Source organism: Cariama cristata, unplaced genomic scaffold, assembly GCF_000690535.1.
Source record: "Cariama cristata isolate BGI_N322 unplaced genomic scaffold, ASM69053v1 scaffold30775, whole genome shotgun sequence".
Lineage (NCBI taxonomy): Eukaryota > Metazoa > Chordata > Aves > Cariamiformes > Cariamidae > Cariama > Cariama cristata.
In genome coordinates, this window is record NW_009617459.1 from 8,542 (window position 1) to 22,802 (window position 14,261).

General features: G+C 54.6%; 1 protein-coding gene across 1 annotated transcript in view; it reads right to left on the reverse strand.

Moving 5' to 3' along the window:
• INTS3 (integrator complex subunit 3) overlaps positions 1-14,261 on the reverse strand; it is a gene marked incomplete at both ends in the record, with an annotated part of 35,983 nt that overhangs the window by 7,637 nt on the left and 14,085 nt on the right. Inside the window, 13 exon segments of the mRNA XM_009700545.1 lie at positions 58-177; positions 501-545; positions 1,100-1,203; positions 2,123-2,177; positions 3,099-3,228; positions 4,647-4,766; positions 5,562-5,668; positions 6,258-6,349; positions 8,291-8,370; positions 8,902-8,989; positions 9,699-9,890; positions 10,610-10,707; positions 13,905-14,034. Coding sequence (XP_009698847.1) covers positions 58-177; positions 501-545; positions 1,100-1,203; positions 2,123-2,177; positions 3,099-3,228; positions 4,647-4,766; positions 5,562-5,668; positions 6,258-6,349; positions 8,291-8,370; positions 8,902-8,989; positions 9,699-9,890; positions 10,610-10,707; positions 13,905-14,034 — 1,361 coding nt within the window.

The following is a 14,261-nucleotide window of genomic DNA, read 5'->3' on the forward strand; positions in this document are numbered from 1 at the left end:
TCTGGGAGGCAGCACCAGCCAAACCAAAGCTTGGCTTCGCAATCCCCACTGGCCTACCTGGCTTTTAAATAGTACAGGAGGTGGTAGCCGATCTTGGGTTGCTTCTGGTAGAGCTCTGACAGGAGATCCAGCAGCAGTGAAAAACCGCTGTTATCCTCCTGCATCTGGCAGAGGTTCCTTGGGGAGAACAGGACAGGGAAATAGCTACGTTACACAGGATACCACACATGAGCTTCTCCGCTAACGACGAGGAGCGGCAGCTTGCAGGGAAACCCAGCTCCTGGACTGGACACAGGGGCCACCTCTCCCACCCCTACCGCAGAGATGGCAGGACGTGCAGCAACAAAGGGGTCAGGACCCAGCAATCCTCAGTTACCCAGGGACCCCAGGCTTCCACAAATGACCAAACGAGTTGTGATTTTCCTGTATTTTAAGTCTTTTTACTAAACAAAACGCAACATAGGCAGAACAAAGCAAGAAACTCTTCCGAAGAGACATACCTAAATATTAGGTAGAGAGGCTTCCCCACCGACTCCTCCAGAGACCTGCGGGACAAACGCAACAGTCAAAGCTCTATGTGCATCCACCCTCAGTGTTTCCTCAGCAGTGGCAGGGAAAAAGCCCTGGACCTTGCTCGCTGTGGTCCTCGGGCCATCAAGGGTTAGCCCTAGCTAGTGAGGAGACAGGAACTGTCCCGCCAACAGAATCCAGCGGCTCCGACTCCGAGCCCTGTTCCAACAAAATCCCGGAGGAAGAGTGTACAGTGTTGGTTTGTGCGAGTACAGCAGGGACAGATGGAGTATTTAGGACCTTGTGTGCCCTGGTCAGGCAGCCACAAGCCACCCAAACATCACTAAACTGAGCTCTGACACAAGGACCTGTGGCACCAGGCTCTCCCTGCACTCGTGGGGACGAAGAGGATGGTTTCTTTTGAGCCCTGGATATGACCAGCTCCACACTGACCGCTTGTGAACCCCGGATTGCTTCATAGGGGAAACTGCTGGCCTCAGGACAGCCTTCTGAAAATGGTGAATATTTTACTGGGAAAAGCCCAAGTCCCAGTGTAAAAGGATGAGACACAAAAAAAATAGATCCTTACTCCTCCGTGATTTCTTCTGGCAAAACCTCACCACGGAAGTGAGCCTTAAATAGCTCCTGGAGGCAGGATGCGAGCACCGATAACTGCTCCGAGTCAAAGTCCTCCTGGTAGAGAGAAAGGAAGGAATGAGAGGAGAAAGCACAGCTGGAAGGGACACAGCAGACTCACTGCTGCAGGGAACGGACCCCAAGCTGCTCAGGAGCCATTTTGCTGCTGCATTGCAGCACCAGGAGCTGGTCCTCAGCAAGACAAGCCCCTAATTGATGTCCAGCTCTGAAGCACTTCACAATCACTGTGGTCCACTTATCCTCTAATGGCTAGCAATTCACTGAGCTCAACTCTCCCTCTGCAAAGGGCTAACGGGGACTGAAGGCACTTGGCAATGATGATTTACACCCTGACAAGTCCTTTCCCCGCGTTCCCACAGAGGGGAGAAGCGGCTCTCGTATGCTAAAAGGCCACTTGACTCAAACGGGAGCTGATTAGAGGCAGGGGATGCAACCTCCCTTGAATGCTCAGCTCCTGGAAAACAGCCGCAGCTCTTCTGCTGGGCAGGGCTTGCTGCAGCCTCTCCTGAGCACAAAAGTCCATGGCCAAAAGCATAAGGGAGCATCCCAGATGCACGGCACACGCAGAAACCCCCAGAAACTCTGCAGACACCGTAGCAGCCATGTGGGGTCAAAATGTGAGCGTGCCTCACCCAGCGTCCCGTCTGACAGCAACTACTGGGGACATTTAGGCACGGGATATCAGGAACCAGAGCATGGACAGAGCGATCTTCTCCCGTTAGACCCTTCCAGCAAGCAGCAGCTCGGCGCTGCGTTTAACAACCGTGGATAGAGCTGCATAGTGCCATTTTGAATTCATTTAGGATTTGAGTGTCCTCGGGCTTCTGTGTCCCTCCTTCAGTTGCAGCTCTTGGGGCAGAGCTGCGCAGGATGGGAGCTGCCCGGTCCACACCACTCCAGCTGCTCTGGTTTTACAGTTAGGCAGCAGCGTTCCTCCCCAGCTCTGTGCAGTTACCTCCAGGACTTGATCCACGATTTCCTGCATGACCTCACACTGAGCTTCCGTATCGCTGGAGCACAAAAACAAGAGGAAATCCAAGTTACATAGGAAGATACCGAAAGCACGGACAAGGGGGTTTTGTGCTGAGCTGGCTCTGCTCGGGAGCCCCCCGGGACCGGGCTCTGCTTTGCACTGGTGCCAGGCTTAAGAGGAAGGCACGGCTCAGAAGCACGTGCTGCAGAAACCCAGCCGTGGAAGAACGCGCTGCACTGCTGCAGCACCTATTTACAAAAGCGCCCGAGGTTGTCTGCAGCAAGACAAACAAATTAAACGATTAAAAGCATAAGATTAAATGCACTTAGAGCCATAAAGACATAAATTACGTTAAATCAGTCTACTATGCCAAGGTCTGCAAAGCAAGAGCTTTTTTTTTTAACGTTCTTCAGATGGAGTTAATTCCAAGGTCGCTGAAAACCAAGAGTGGAGGTGGGGAAGTCCAGAGAACATGCAGACACAGGTACATCTCTGTCCACGGGCAATGTGCCCCACGCAGAGTTGTACCGAAACCCCCAGGCAGCGACAGCCCCCAAGGCCTACACAGCCTCCCCTCGTCAATCCAACAGTGGAGAAGGATGAAACTTAAGAGCCTTTTGCCTTCCTGCCACTGATTCAGAGAAATACTGGAGCCCCCAGCAAATTGCTGTTCTGTCCCGGTCTGAGTCTGCTCCAAAGACAAATAACAAAGCTCTTAACCCAGCACCTTTCAAACCACCTGGACATTTCCTGCAGGAACCATGCAGGAGGACCTCTCCACGTTAAATGCAGACAAGTCACAAGACTGCATTAGCTCTGAGAGAAGGGCTCTGGAGCAGGTAGCATCGTACAACAGGATTGAAAGGTCTAGTACGTCGTACAACAGGATTAAAAGGTCTAGTACGTCGTTGCCCTGAAGAGATCAACACAAAATGTAACGTGACCAAACGATACCAACCTTCCCTTCTGCAGCTGCAGGACTTTATCCTTCAGTGACTCATCCAGCTGGTCCAGGAATGGCGTGATATCAACGGGCTCCTCCACAATGGTTTCTTTGATCGGATGAAACCTGAACTCCCTCTTCTTCCCTGCAACAAAGAAAGCAACAGTGGAGTAGCCCATTTTCCCAAGCAGTTACGTCTAAGAAGCACTGGAGGCAACCTCTGTCCTAGCAGCGGGAGTTGTGCCGGGCTGCGGGGACAGTCACCGCGCCAGGACAAGCAGTGTGGCCCCGGTGTGTGGTCCGGCCTCAGATCTTGCCTTCACCCTTTAGAAACGTGTCCTGGTGAGAGAGACTAGGAACGTGGGATGGGATCCAAACGCGGGGAGTTCCCGCTCCGTCCGGCTTCCAAACCTGATGCTTCGCCTGTCCTTCAACGTGCTCAAAAAACGCAGCTAGCTCACAAGTCTCACCCCACCCGAGGTGCAAACGCTTGTGTTCAGAACTCGGGGACTGAGATAGCCCAACTGCTTTTCAACACCCTCATCCTCCAGGCTCATTCCAGGCCACAGAAATGAACCGCAGCAGAGTCCAGAAGCACCAGGGCCAAGGCAGAAGCACTCGCAACGAAGCTGCCACTACGGGATGGGACAAGGTGGCTGATCCCCTTGGCAAAAATCCTTTCTGCACGTGGCTTTCGAGCCTGTGTCCCTCTCAGGGGCCCCAAGCAGCTGGCAGGGCTCGACGGGACTATTGAAGACAGTACTACAGCACAGTGTCACATCCTCTCCCCCACCCTGGCCCTGTGGCCCCTCCTCACCGCAGGGATAACCCTCCAGCACGGCAGGAAGCCCACAAGAGTCCTACCACCGAGGCCAAAACCAGCTTGAGACGCCTCCAGCTCCAGAGAGCGAGCAGAGGGGATTCTGGCCTTGTGCAGGCTTGTCAGCCCTACGGTTTCGAGAGGGAGCGAGCGTAATGAAAACCGTGTGGCTGAGCAATTAGAGGTCTGAGCCTCATTAGCAGCTGCCTGAGAACAGAGACACCCTGTTCCCAAACAAACCATCCGGCACAACATCTGCCACAGGGATTCCCAACCATGCAGCGCAGCGGGGCTTGAGACCAGTGAGACATCTAGGGAGGACACATGGGTGGAGAAAGCACTACGTTCAAAGGGTCTAAGCTCGAGGGAATAACCAGGCAAGGAGATCAAGCCCAACAGCGTTTCCCTTTGAGCACAGATTCGCACCAGATCTACTGAGTCTGGCTGTCGGGGACTGGGAAGCAGCAGAGCATCGTCCTCAACACCCTGTCTTGCAGAAGAAAACCTGGATTTCAAGAAAGGTGTCTGCCTCAAGCGCAGCAATTCCCATTGCTCGTGGGAAAGGGGCTTGGAGGGAACTGTGCTTACAGATGGTTGTCTGGGGATCCTCCATCACGAAGGGAAGGTGCCTGTGAGCCAGCGGGGAAACACCGTCCGGCGCGGAGGCAAACGGCAGCTATTCACACCGCGGCGATGGCAGAAGTACTTGAGAGCACTGGCGCCCAGCTGACTGCACTCCTCACCTTTGCTGTTCAAGTCGTCTTCGTCGTCACTGAACGCGGCCTCAGCGTTGTCATAGCAACTGTCATCCTTTTCTGACATATGATTGTCCATCTCCATGGAAACGGGTTCCTCAATTTTGACTGCAAGAACGTAGGCAAAGGGGTCAGAGCAGAGTGAGGTTACAATGGCACTGCCGAGGGGCAGGGCAGGCTCTGCCTACGAGTCACCTCTACTGAAAACCAGGCTCTGGCAAGGAGATGAAAGTGCTTTGAAATGGGAAGAAAGAGTCTGGGCAAGTGATGGACCCTGGAAACCTCAAACTGGGGAAGGAAACTCCCAGCAACTCCATTTAACCACCCCACCCGGTGCCAAGTGTGGCAGGGTCGGCTCATTCTCCACCTAAGCTGCCCAGCATCCTTTGTGCTTCATCCCTCACCCAGGCCAACAGCAGAGCCCGAGTCCCCGAGCAGAGCAACGGCTTTGCCAGCTCTGCGAGGCCTTGGGACGGCAGGGTTTGCTGCTTCGGTGGGTCCCTTCTGCCAGAGCAGCTCATGCAACAGGAAAAACAGGCTTAGAGGCACAGTCCTTCAGCAGATCTGGCAAAGCAACAGCACTCTCGTTAAATACAGGTTCGAAATGTTTGCTCTTTGTTTAACCTAATTATGTTAATCAATTAGCCTACAGAGAAGAAAGGCCAAGTAGGCCCTACGGAGCAGAGAGAAATGCGTAGCGTGCATCTTTAGCGTACAGCAGGGCTGAGATGAAGGGAGACCACAACCATCCATAAATACAAGCACCCAGAGCCCTCTTCTCCCCAGAATCCCAGTCTGACGCTCCGAACGGCTGCTATTGCTGCAGGAGAGCCTGGGAAAGCCCCGGTTTTGGGAAGGCAGTACCTGTCACAGTCTCCCTCTGCCACTCACCCCTCTCCCTACCTTCGATGGGGGGTGAAGGCGAACTGCAGAACTCCGGGAACTTCTCCCTCAACATGGCGCGGAGCTCTTTGTCCAGCTTGGGGTTGTCAAAGAGAGGGGCCAGATGTCTGCGTTGGGGGGTAGGAAGGGAAAGGGATGAGAAAGAGCCAGGATGTGGTGTCCCGCTGGGTAACTTCACCCCAGTGCACATGCAAAGGGACGTCCTCCCTTGTGTCAGGAATTTGGTTTGTTGTGGATCACAAGCTCCGGGGTCCCACCTTCCTCCCTGCAGCTCAACTGGGGTTCCCTCACTTTGTCACCCATGGGACCTGTGCCACCAGAAGACGCATGGGAAGGGGAGAAGAGGGCTTACCTCCTGGGAGGGGAATGTGACTGATGCAGGAGCTGCTTAGCTACGAGCAAGGCTGCTCCGTTCAGCTTAGGGACCAGAAAGGGCTGGGGACATTTCTATTCACCTGAAGTGGAGTGGCTATAGCTTTCTTAACCCACTCATCCCCTAGCTTCAAGGAACAGCTCTCAGGACAAACCTCAGCACCATAAAGACACCACTAAGGCTTCTTCCACGGTTCACACACAACACAAATGCCCCCTGCAGCTCTTGCAGAGCCTGGAGGTCATTTTGACTAGGCTGGTGCGGCCCAGGAAAATTGGTACGCAGCACTTGTACAAATGTAGTAAAATTCAGGGCTGTCTTACGCAAGGACTCGCTTCTCCACAATGTGGGTGAGAGAGTTGAACACGCCTTGCCGGACGTGAGCCTCCAGTGGCGGGTAGAAGTTGGGAATGATCTGAAAACAGGAGAACGACCACGTTAGTGCCATGAACCCTTCTGCCTACCATCGGGTCGGTGTCAGCCGGCAGGACTCGGCCAGAACCAGCTAAGGCCATCGGTCAGCTTCTTGGGTCACCCTCAACTCAAGCAGCACATCCCAGCTGGTGGGCAGCAGGAGAGCTCTCCGAGGGCAGCATTTTGGGGATGGTGGATAGAAGGGGGACCAGCCTGTGCCTCTGGCTTTTCTACCCTGGCAGGGCCAGCCGGTGCCTCTCCCAGGGATAAGATGCTGCCTTGTGAGCTGTGAAAAACCCTGGGGCTTGCCAGGGCCGTACTCCAAGCAGCAGCAACCGCTGCAGGGGTGGGGGGAATGTAAGGGCACCGTAAACAACACTCAGCTCCGTCCACACACAGTCCTTTGCTTCTGGAGGGAGTTAAGAGGACTCCTCCCTGAAATTTGGGTCATCCCAGGAACCTTCCACCTAGTTCCTCTGCCAGAAGCCAGCAGTTGCTTTTGGACTCGGGCAGCCTGGGGACAGGAGCACACAGAGTGTGCTGGGCATGAGGGAGGAAAGTGATGCAACTTGCAGCTCTTCCAGCGCTCGTGCCGCAGAAAGACTCCGCTTCCAAGAAATACCATCAGCCCTCCCTGGGAGTAAATTACTGGAACCGGCAACTGTTGGCACTGCTTCCTCCACAACCAGCTCTGCTCCCTGCCCAAGAACCGCGGTCCTTTGAAGGAGAGGTGATGGGTCTGACTTGTCCCCTGCTGCAGTGAGATTCTGTTTGCCCTCAGGGGATGACACTGGGCCACGCGTTTCATTAGGTACTAAAGGGAAGAATTCAGAAGCCTTTTTCCTACTAATGCTCATCATTCTGGAAGGATTTATTTGCAGAGTTGGGAAGTCTTACATGCCTTCCCACAGTGGCATTCCCATTAGTGAATGACACACCGGCCCAATGCTCTGACCTCCAGCAACGGCCTTGGATTTATCAAGAGCCAGCGAGAAGTCACCAAAGCCTCTGGTGGCTGGTTTTAAGAGGCAAATAATTTGGCTGAGTGTCTGCAGCAGTGTGCCTGACTATGCTCTTGGCAGATGAGCAAGGGGAAAATCCCTCCTTAATTTAGCATAGGTGAGGGGAGGTTAAAAGGGCTGCCAGCAGATACCGAGCTACTCTGCAGGCTATTTCGCAATCAAGAGGCTCAGGGCAGAACAGACCAGATGATGCACTGAGGAATGCAGGAAAAAAAAAAAAAAAAAGAGAGGGGAAAAGCTTTTTTTGTTTTGGTTTGGCTTTTTGGCTCTGAAGAATGACACTGCTTTGCTGCTCCATGAAATTCCCTTCCTGCAGGACGGAGAGGCAACCGGCCTTTGCCCCGAAACTCTGGGGAGTGAAGACATCTCTCTTGCCTGAGCCTGCGTTACCACTCCTGCCCTTTGCGACCGGTCGGCACAGCGCAAGGGGCAGGCTGTGCAGCTCACCACTCGACTGCTTCCAGCTTCTGTCTTGGCAGAGAAGGAAAAGCACTGATCTACACCAACGTGCTGCTGCAGCGGTGATGGGCTGTGGGGAGTGCTCGGAGGAGAGCACGGCCGAAAGGCCCGGCTCCAATCCCAAACGCAGCACCTCCCGGCCAGCGCTCTTCCACTCCTCTGCACCACGGACAAGCGTAGGAGGCTAAACCAAGCCTCCGAGGCTGACACCGTGACCAGTCTCTTTGGAACGTGACCTCTGCAGAGGTGGCTGGTGGAAACAGCTTCCACCAGATGAGACCGTGGCTGTTTCCCTCTACGCTGTCCTCTATTGACACCCCTGAGGAGTCTCTCTGTCCCGCTGGTGGTAGAGGGACTGCACGGACCCCAGCCGTTGCTTTCATAGCCCTCATCACTCAACCCGGGTCACGCAACTCATTTGGCAAGCCAGGTAATTCCCCGGCAAGTGAAGGGCAGCTCACCCGGCACATGAAATCCAGCAGCGTGGCGGTGATGGCAGGGTGAGGCTTCATGGAGTGATGCATCACCAGAATGGCAGGCTCTGGAAGGAGAGAGCAGGGAGTCCTGTGCTGAGAACCCCAGAGATGCCCATACCCCCTGTGCTCCCCTCCAAGTCCTGCAGACCCAGCCTTCTGCCCCTGGGGTCCAGAGGGAACCCCCTTCTTTTGGCCTGTACACACCTTTGCCCTCATCCAGCTCCTAAATAACACTTCTTAGGCTTCAAACAACAGCCAGAACCAACTGTCCTGCAGGCAGGAGCTCCCAGCAATGCCCCTGGCTGTATCAGTCCTCGTTCGTGTGCCCTGAGCCCTGAGCACTGACCCACTGACCTCACGGAAGACACCTGCTCCTACCACGGACACAAAACCCACAATTAAACGTGGCTCCATCAAAGCAGCTCTCCTGCAAGCCAGCAAATCCCAGGAGTTCAGGGCAGGGGAGGGAACTGATGCTCTTTGGAGATAATCTCTTGGGCCTTCCCCACTAGATCCCCCTACCTCTACCAGCTCTGGAAGGCATTAACCCCTTCTTCGACCCGTGCCCGTTCAGAGAAAGACTCCCCGTGGAGTACCTATATTCATGATGCTGTCCTTCTCAGGGTTGAAGAAGAGCCAGTCATAGAATAAGGCCAGTTTGGCATTTGAAGCAGCAACGTTGGACTAGAGAAGAAAACAAAACAAAACAAAACAAAATTGCCTGATGAATACGGTGCTGAGCACCCAATCCCTCTGCACACCAGATGTGCTGGGCACTGCTGCAGCGAGGTGTGGGGGTGGCAGTGCTCTTTCCACCAGCAGGATAGGGCAGAGTTGGTGAAACCCCCCTGGCCACAACCCTGGATCACGTATAATTGGGACCCGCACATCACTTGGCGATATCTGCCACGCGTTCAGGGGCACAGCAACAGCCGTTTCCTCGGCAGCTTCCGCTCTGTTTGACAAGTCCTGCGGATCGCAGTCCCGGGTGGGACAAGGGACGACAGGCCGAGCAGAGAGAGTGGAAGGCAAGGAGGCTGTAAGGAGCCATCTCTTGCACCCGACTGGGACAGGAGAGCCCTCACGCCTTGTAACATCAACCAGAAACAAAGGGCTTGACAAGCTGAAAGTGAGGTAGTGAAGTTTATGCAGGGAAAGCAGATCCCAAAGGATCCGACGTGCAGCAGAGCCAGGACTAAAATCCAGAGCACAGGACAAAGGCCAATGTCCTAAGTGCTGCTCTGCAACTCTTTCCTTCAGCCCAGCCAACAAATACCTAATCCCAACCTCCCCGGCAGCTTCCAGCATCAGCAGGTTACTCCCCTCCCTGCAAGGGAAGAGAGATCCCAGGCAATTACGTGACTCGCTTTCGGGTCTGGCCCTCGCAACTCACCGTGCAGGTGGTGAGCAGCCACCCAATGATGGCCCAACGTGGGAGGATGTCGGAGCTGAGCACCTCGTTGGAGGGATGAACCACGCCACAGATGTAGCGTATGAGGTCGCAGCGCAGGGACTGGCTGTCCGGGGTGGACAGGTACTGCCGCTGAAACCAGTCCTGGTACCGCTTCTGCTGGCCGAACCGGACCTGAAGGGAAAGACACAAGTTTTGCTCAAGGCTCGGGGAAACGCTGCTAGAACCACGGTCTGCCATACTTTAAGCTGCCTCTTTCGGCAAACTCTTCCTTCGTGCCCGGCTCCCTGTCAGCTCTGTGCTAGCAGCGTCTTCAGAGAGATGGAGGAAGCAAAAGGGCCATCGCGCAGCGTTCTCATGCAGGGTCCGTCTCCAGCCGAGCGGACGGGACCACACGCCCTGCGTGTGCGGCATGGCACAGCCCCTGCGAGCAGCTGGAGGCAGAGCGAGGGGGAAGCGAGCTCTGCCTGGTGTGCGAATACAGATAAGAGTTAACCCCGGTGCTGTCGCTGCGCAGCTCCTGGCCTCTCTTGAATACGGCTGGCGGTGTCGGAGCCCCGATAACCCACCGCATCGAAACGTCTTCCCTTGGAAAGCGGCCAGCCAGGAGCAATGTCGCCCCGCAAAGCTGTTTTGTGCTTTTAATGAATACCATGGATGTCTCAGGCCCATCTACATCAGCTCCTGCCGAGCAGCCTCTCCTCCTCCTGTCGCCATTAGATGCCAGAAGCAACAAACACTTGCAACCAGTAAAGCTCTGCCCTTTGCCCAGACAGGTTCCCTGTGCTCAGTGCCAGTGTGGGAACCAGACTGGTGCACCGTGGACCGGGCAGGGACGTGTACCCTCCTCCCCTGCGCTGGCACAGGACCCCTGGCGAGCATGAGGGAATTACCCGTGAGGTCATGAAGAGCAGCTTGGTTTCCATGTCGGGAGTGAGGCGACATGCCAGGAATTTGCGAGAAGTCCTCGACTGGAGGAGCTGCAGGACACCTGGGGAGAGACAGAGAGGTCGGTCTGCGCTCGCACGGCCCCATGGACAGCACGGCATGAACGGGATCCGGGCACGGATCTACCAACATCTGCTGCGAGTCAAGATTTTAGCTGGAAAAGGTCTCCTAAAACATCTCCTGTCTGGAGCAAGCTTTTGTCTGAGATCACTAATAAGAATGCCAGGAAGGAGAGCCTGGAGAAAGGGAGAGAGGATGCACAGCAGGGCAGGGACAAGATCTGGAGAAGGAATGAGGAAGTCCAGACACCAAGTCCCAAGCCATAACCAACAGAGCACATTCCTCATCTCCCACCCCTCAGCTTGGGCACCAAAAAGCAGGGCTGGCACAGAGAGCGCCCGTCCTGGGCTGTGCCAGCACTTTAAGTCCAATTCCTCCCCTGGAGTAAAGGCACCCAGATGTAACAACAAAGATCAGACATAACAGAAAACTTGCGTGTGCACGCGTGTGTAAAGAACGGAGGATGGGAAGGAGAAGGGGAGGCTGCAAAAGCCACTCTCGTTCCCAGACAGCTGCAAAGAGGAGGAATTTATGACCTGAGCAGAGAGGCTTTGCTGCTGCTCGACAAGACCTGAAGGATTTACAGGGCAGCCGGCTCTGACGCAGACAGGCGGGCGCCAGGAACGCTACGCACAAGAGGTGCGCTTCGCGCTCTTGCCGTTTGGAAGTCGTCCTTCTGCCGTGCGGCCGGAGGGTCACACCTGGGAAACGGCTGGAGGAGGGAAGCTTCAAAGCAGAAAGAACAGACGCCAGCTCCTGCGGGGCTCAGAGAAAGGGTGGAGCGAGCTGCACTTCGGGGGAAGAGAGCCACAAAAGCATCTTGCCTGTTAGGAGCTCCAAGCTGTTCAGAGGGAAAGATGGGTTCTGTGCCCAGAGCCAGCCCCTGCTGTGGTTTTCCCACGTGCTCGGTGCTGCCGAGCTCTGGCCCTGGTCGCAGGAGCACGGAGTGACTTGGATCGGAGGTCACGGAGAGATACAAACCCGAGAGGACATGGATCAGCAGCTGCTAGAGATAACAGTCACTTTGCAGAGCAATTATTACAGGCTCTCAACAGCAAGCAAGAGGGTCCTAAGTAGTCTTACGACCAACTGCAGGGGAAATAATTTTGGGGAGGGGACCTTCCAGGCTCCACGTAAGTCATCCCTGGACAGATCAGCTTCTGCTCCGAGTCCTCCAATTTGGCCCCCAGAGCCAACTGTGGGGTCCCCTGTGGGACAGGGAGGAGTGACAAACCCAGACCAGGCTCCCAGTTGACCGCCGGAGACAGTCCAGCTCTCCCTGCTGCCCCGAGGGCTGCCCAGCTGCCAGCACCGGGGTGATCCCCGGGGATGCGCATGAACTCTGCCTGCTCCAGCGCTTCACAGCTGAAACGGCAAGGAGAAACACGCTCGTGTGTGCGGGCACTTACCCGTCTTCTCAACTCTACCAACCATCGGGCAACACCACGGGTCACTGGTCGTGGTGTCAAACAGAAGAAAAAGGGAAGCAAAGGAGAAAGGGCAAAAACCATGGGGACTTTGCTAGTTGTCAGAAGAGAACGAGTCAGGAACACTGATGTTTGTTAGCCCCAATTTAGGCATCATCTTGCTGGGTCTTTTGGCTAAAACTGGCAGCAAACCAGGAAATAACCCTGACCAGCTATCTCTACCGGTGTGGGAAGCCAGTGAAGCCAGAGGGACATTTGTTAGGTGCTCCAGGACGCTCCAAGCATGGATGCAAAAGCACAGCACTCAGCTGGGAAGATCCAGACAGAGCTAGGAAATGCTTCCAGCTGCAGGAAGAGGCAGGGCTGAGCCCTGGAAATGTGAAACGTGAGCCTTCCTTAGGTGTCAGGCTAAGACTTCTCTGCCTCCACAAGCCCCACAGGCTAACTCTGATAACCCAGAGAAGGGAACCGAGTCCCCGCAGCCCTTCGTCTGGCAAGCCTCAGCAGAGACCAGCAATGACAGAAGACAGGTTCTGGAGATGGAGAAGAAGCCAGAGATCACTGAGCTTAAGGAGCATTTAATCAAATGATGTGCTGCGAGTTTCCCTCAGTATAATCTGAGATCTTTAAAGTGACATTAACACGGCCCCTGAGAGGAGAGCAGGCACTGGGGGCGGGGGGAGAACGCTTTAAAGCCCCATTTCCAAAGACTCGCTAGAATTGCTGCAGACAGATAATGATGTGACAGCCCCTAGAGAAGTGAATAATTTATACCAATAAAAATTATAAATATAACACGCTCTCCATCATGTCTATTTTAACCCAGGCTGTGCAGAGTGCTCCACGGCTGAGCGTTCAGCATGCCAAGTGTGCGAGGCTACTGGGAGAAATAAAATCCCATTTAGAAAGTGTCAGTTGCTGCACCTCCTGGACTTTGGCTTTAGAGCTATGGAGCTTCACCAGGCTCTCTTCTGGAGAGCCTGAAGGACTCGGACACTTCTTATCTTTGGGCTCCAGCTTCACCTCCACTTATATATCAGTTAATTAAAAAAAAGCAACAACTACAATGATGGAAGTGTCAAGTGCAGAACAAGCGACATAATTTAATGGCCCTCGTCGTGGCCCAGCCGCATTCTCATGATCTATCATTACAGCCGCCTGAAGTATCTGTTTTTCAGGACGGTTTAAACCCCAGATGCCTACGAGGCCTCTGCAGAAATTTAAAAAAAAATGGCAAAAGCTGCCAAGTGCTGGAGCTGACCATAGGAGACTGGTCCAGGCCCTGCCCCTATTCCTAAGCTCCCTGCAGCCAGCAGAAAGCTGCTTTTTGGAGGCATCTTCTTCTAGTTAGTGACGAGAGGGGCTCTGGATGCAGCCACGTGGGCCTCGACGCTGATGGAGATGGGATCACACAGTGTAATTATACTCTCTGCATGCTCTCCTCTAAGAGAACATCTGGAAGGAACCCACACGCCCAATGTGTTTTGCTTTAGCAGGGCTGTAACAGAGCCTGTCGGCTCTCGCACGGTCCTGAGACACGGGCCAGACGGGGTGTGCAGAGAGAAAAACAGCTGCTGTGGAGGATTTTTGCTCCAGCTCTCCCTGGAATGGGCCGACAGTCATGGTAGCCTTGCCACAATGGCGTGCGAAGGCAGGAGGGGGTTGCCTGTGCCTAGCAGGGCTCCGGCAGAGGCTCTCCCTTGGATGTGGGCAGGATGGAGCTGGCCGCCTCTTCGGCCCTAGTCCTGCCTACCTGTGAACTGCGCACTGAGGACCTGCGGGTTGTGGATGATGTCCTTCCAGAGCTGCTCGAACTCGGGTATCCTTGCAACATTTTGCAGCAGCCGCACAAGGTCCCGACCGATCATGAAGCAGTCCATGAACTGGGGAGAGGAGAGGGGGGAAAAAAAAAAAAATAAAATAATCTCATTTACTGTTTACCTGCTCTTGAGCAGGGAGAAGGGAGAAGGCACTGGGGGGCAGGAGGCGGGGAAGGGAGGAACAGTCAGTCCTTCAACCTTACCGCCGGCTCCAGATGATTCACTCTTTGCACAATATCTATACTCCTGCCGCTGGCAGGCCGCCTCTCTTTTTAAGCTCGGAGGGTCTG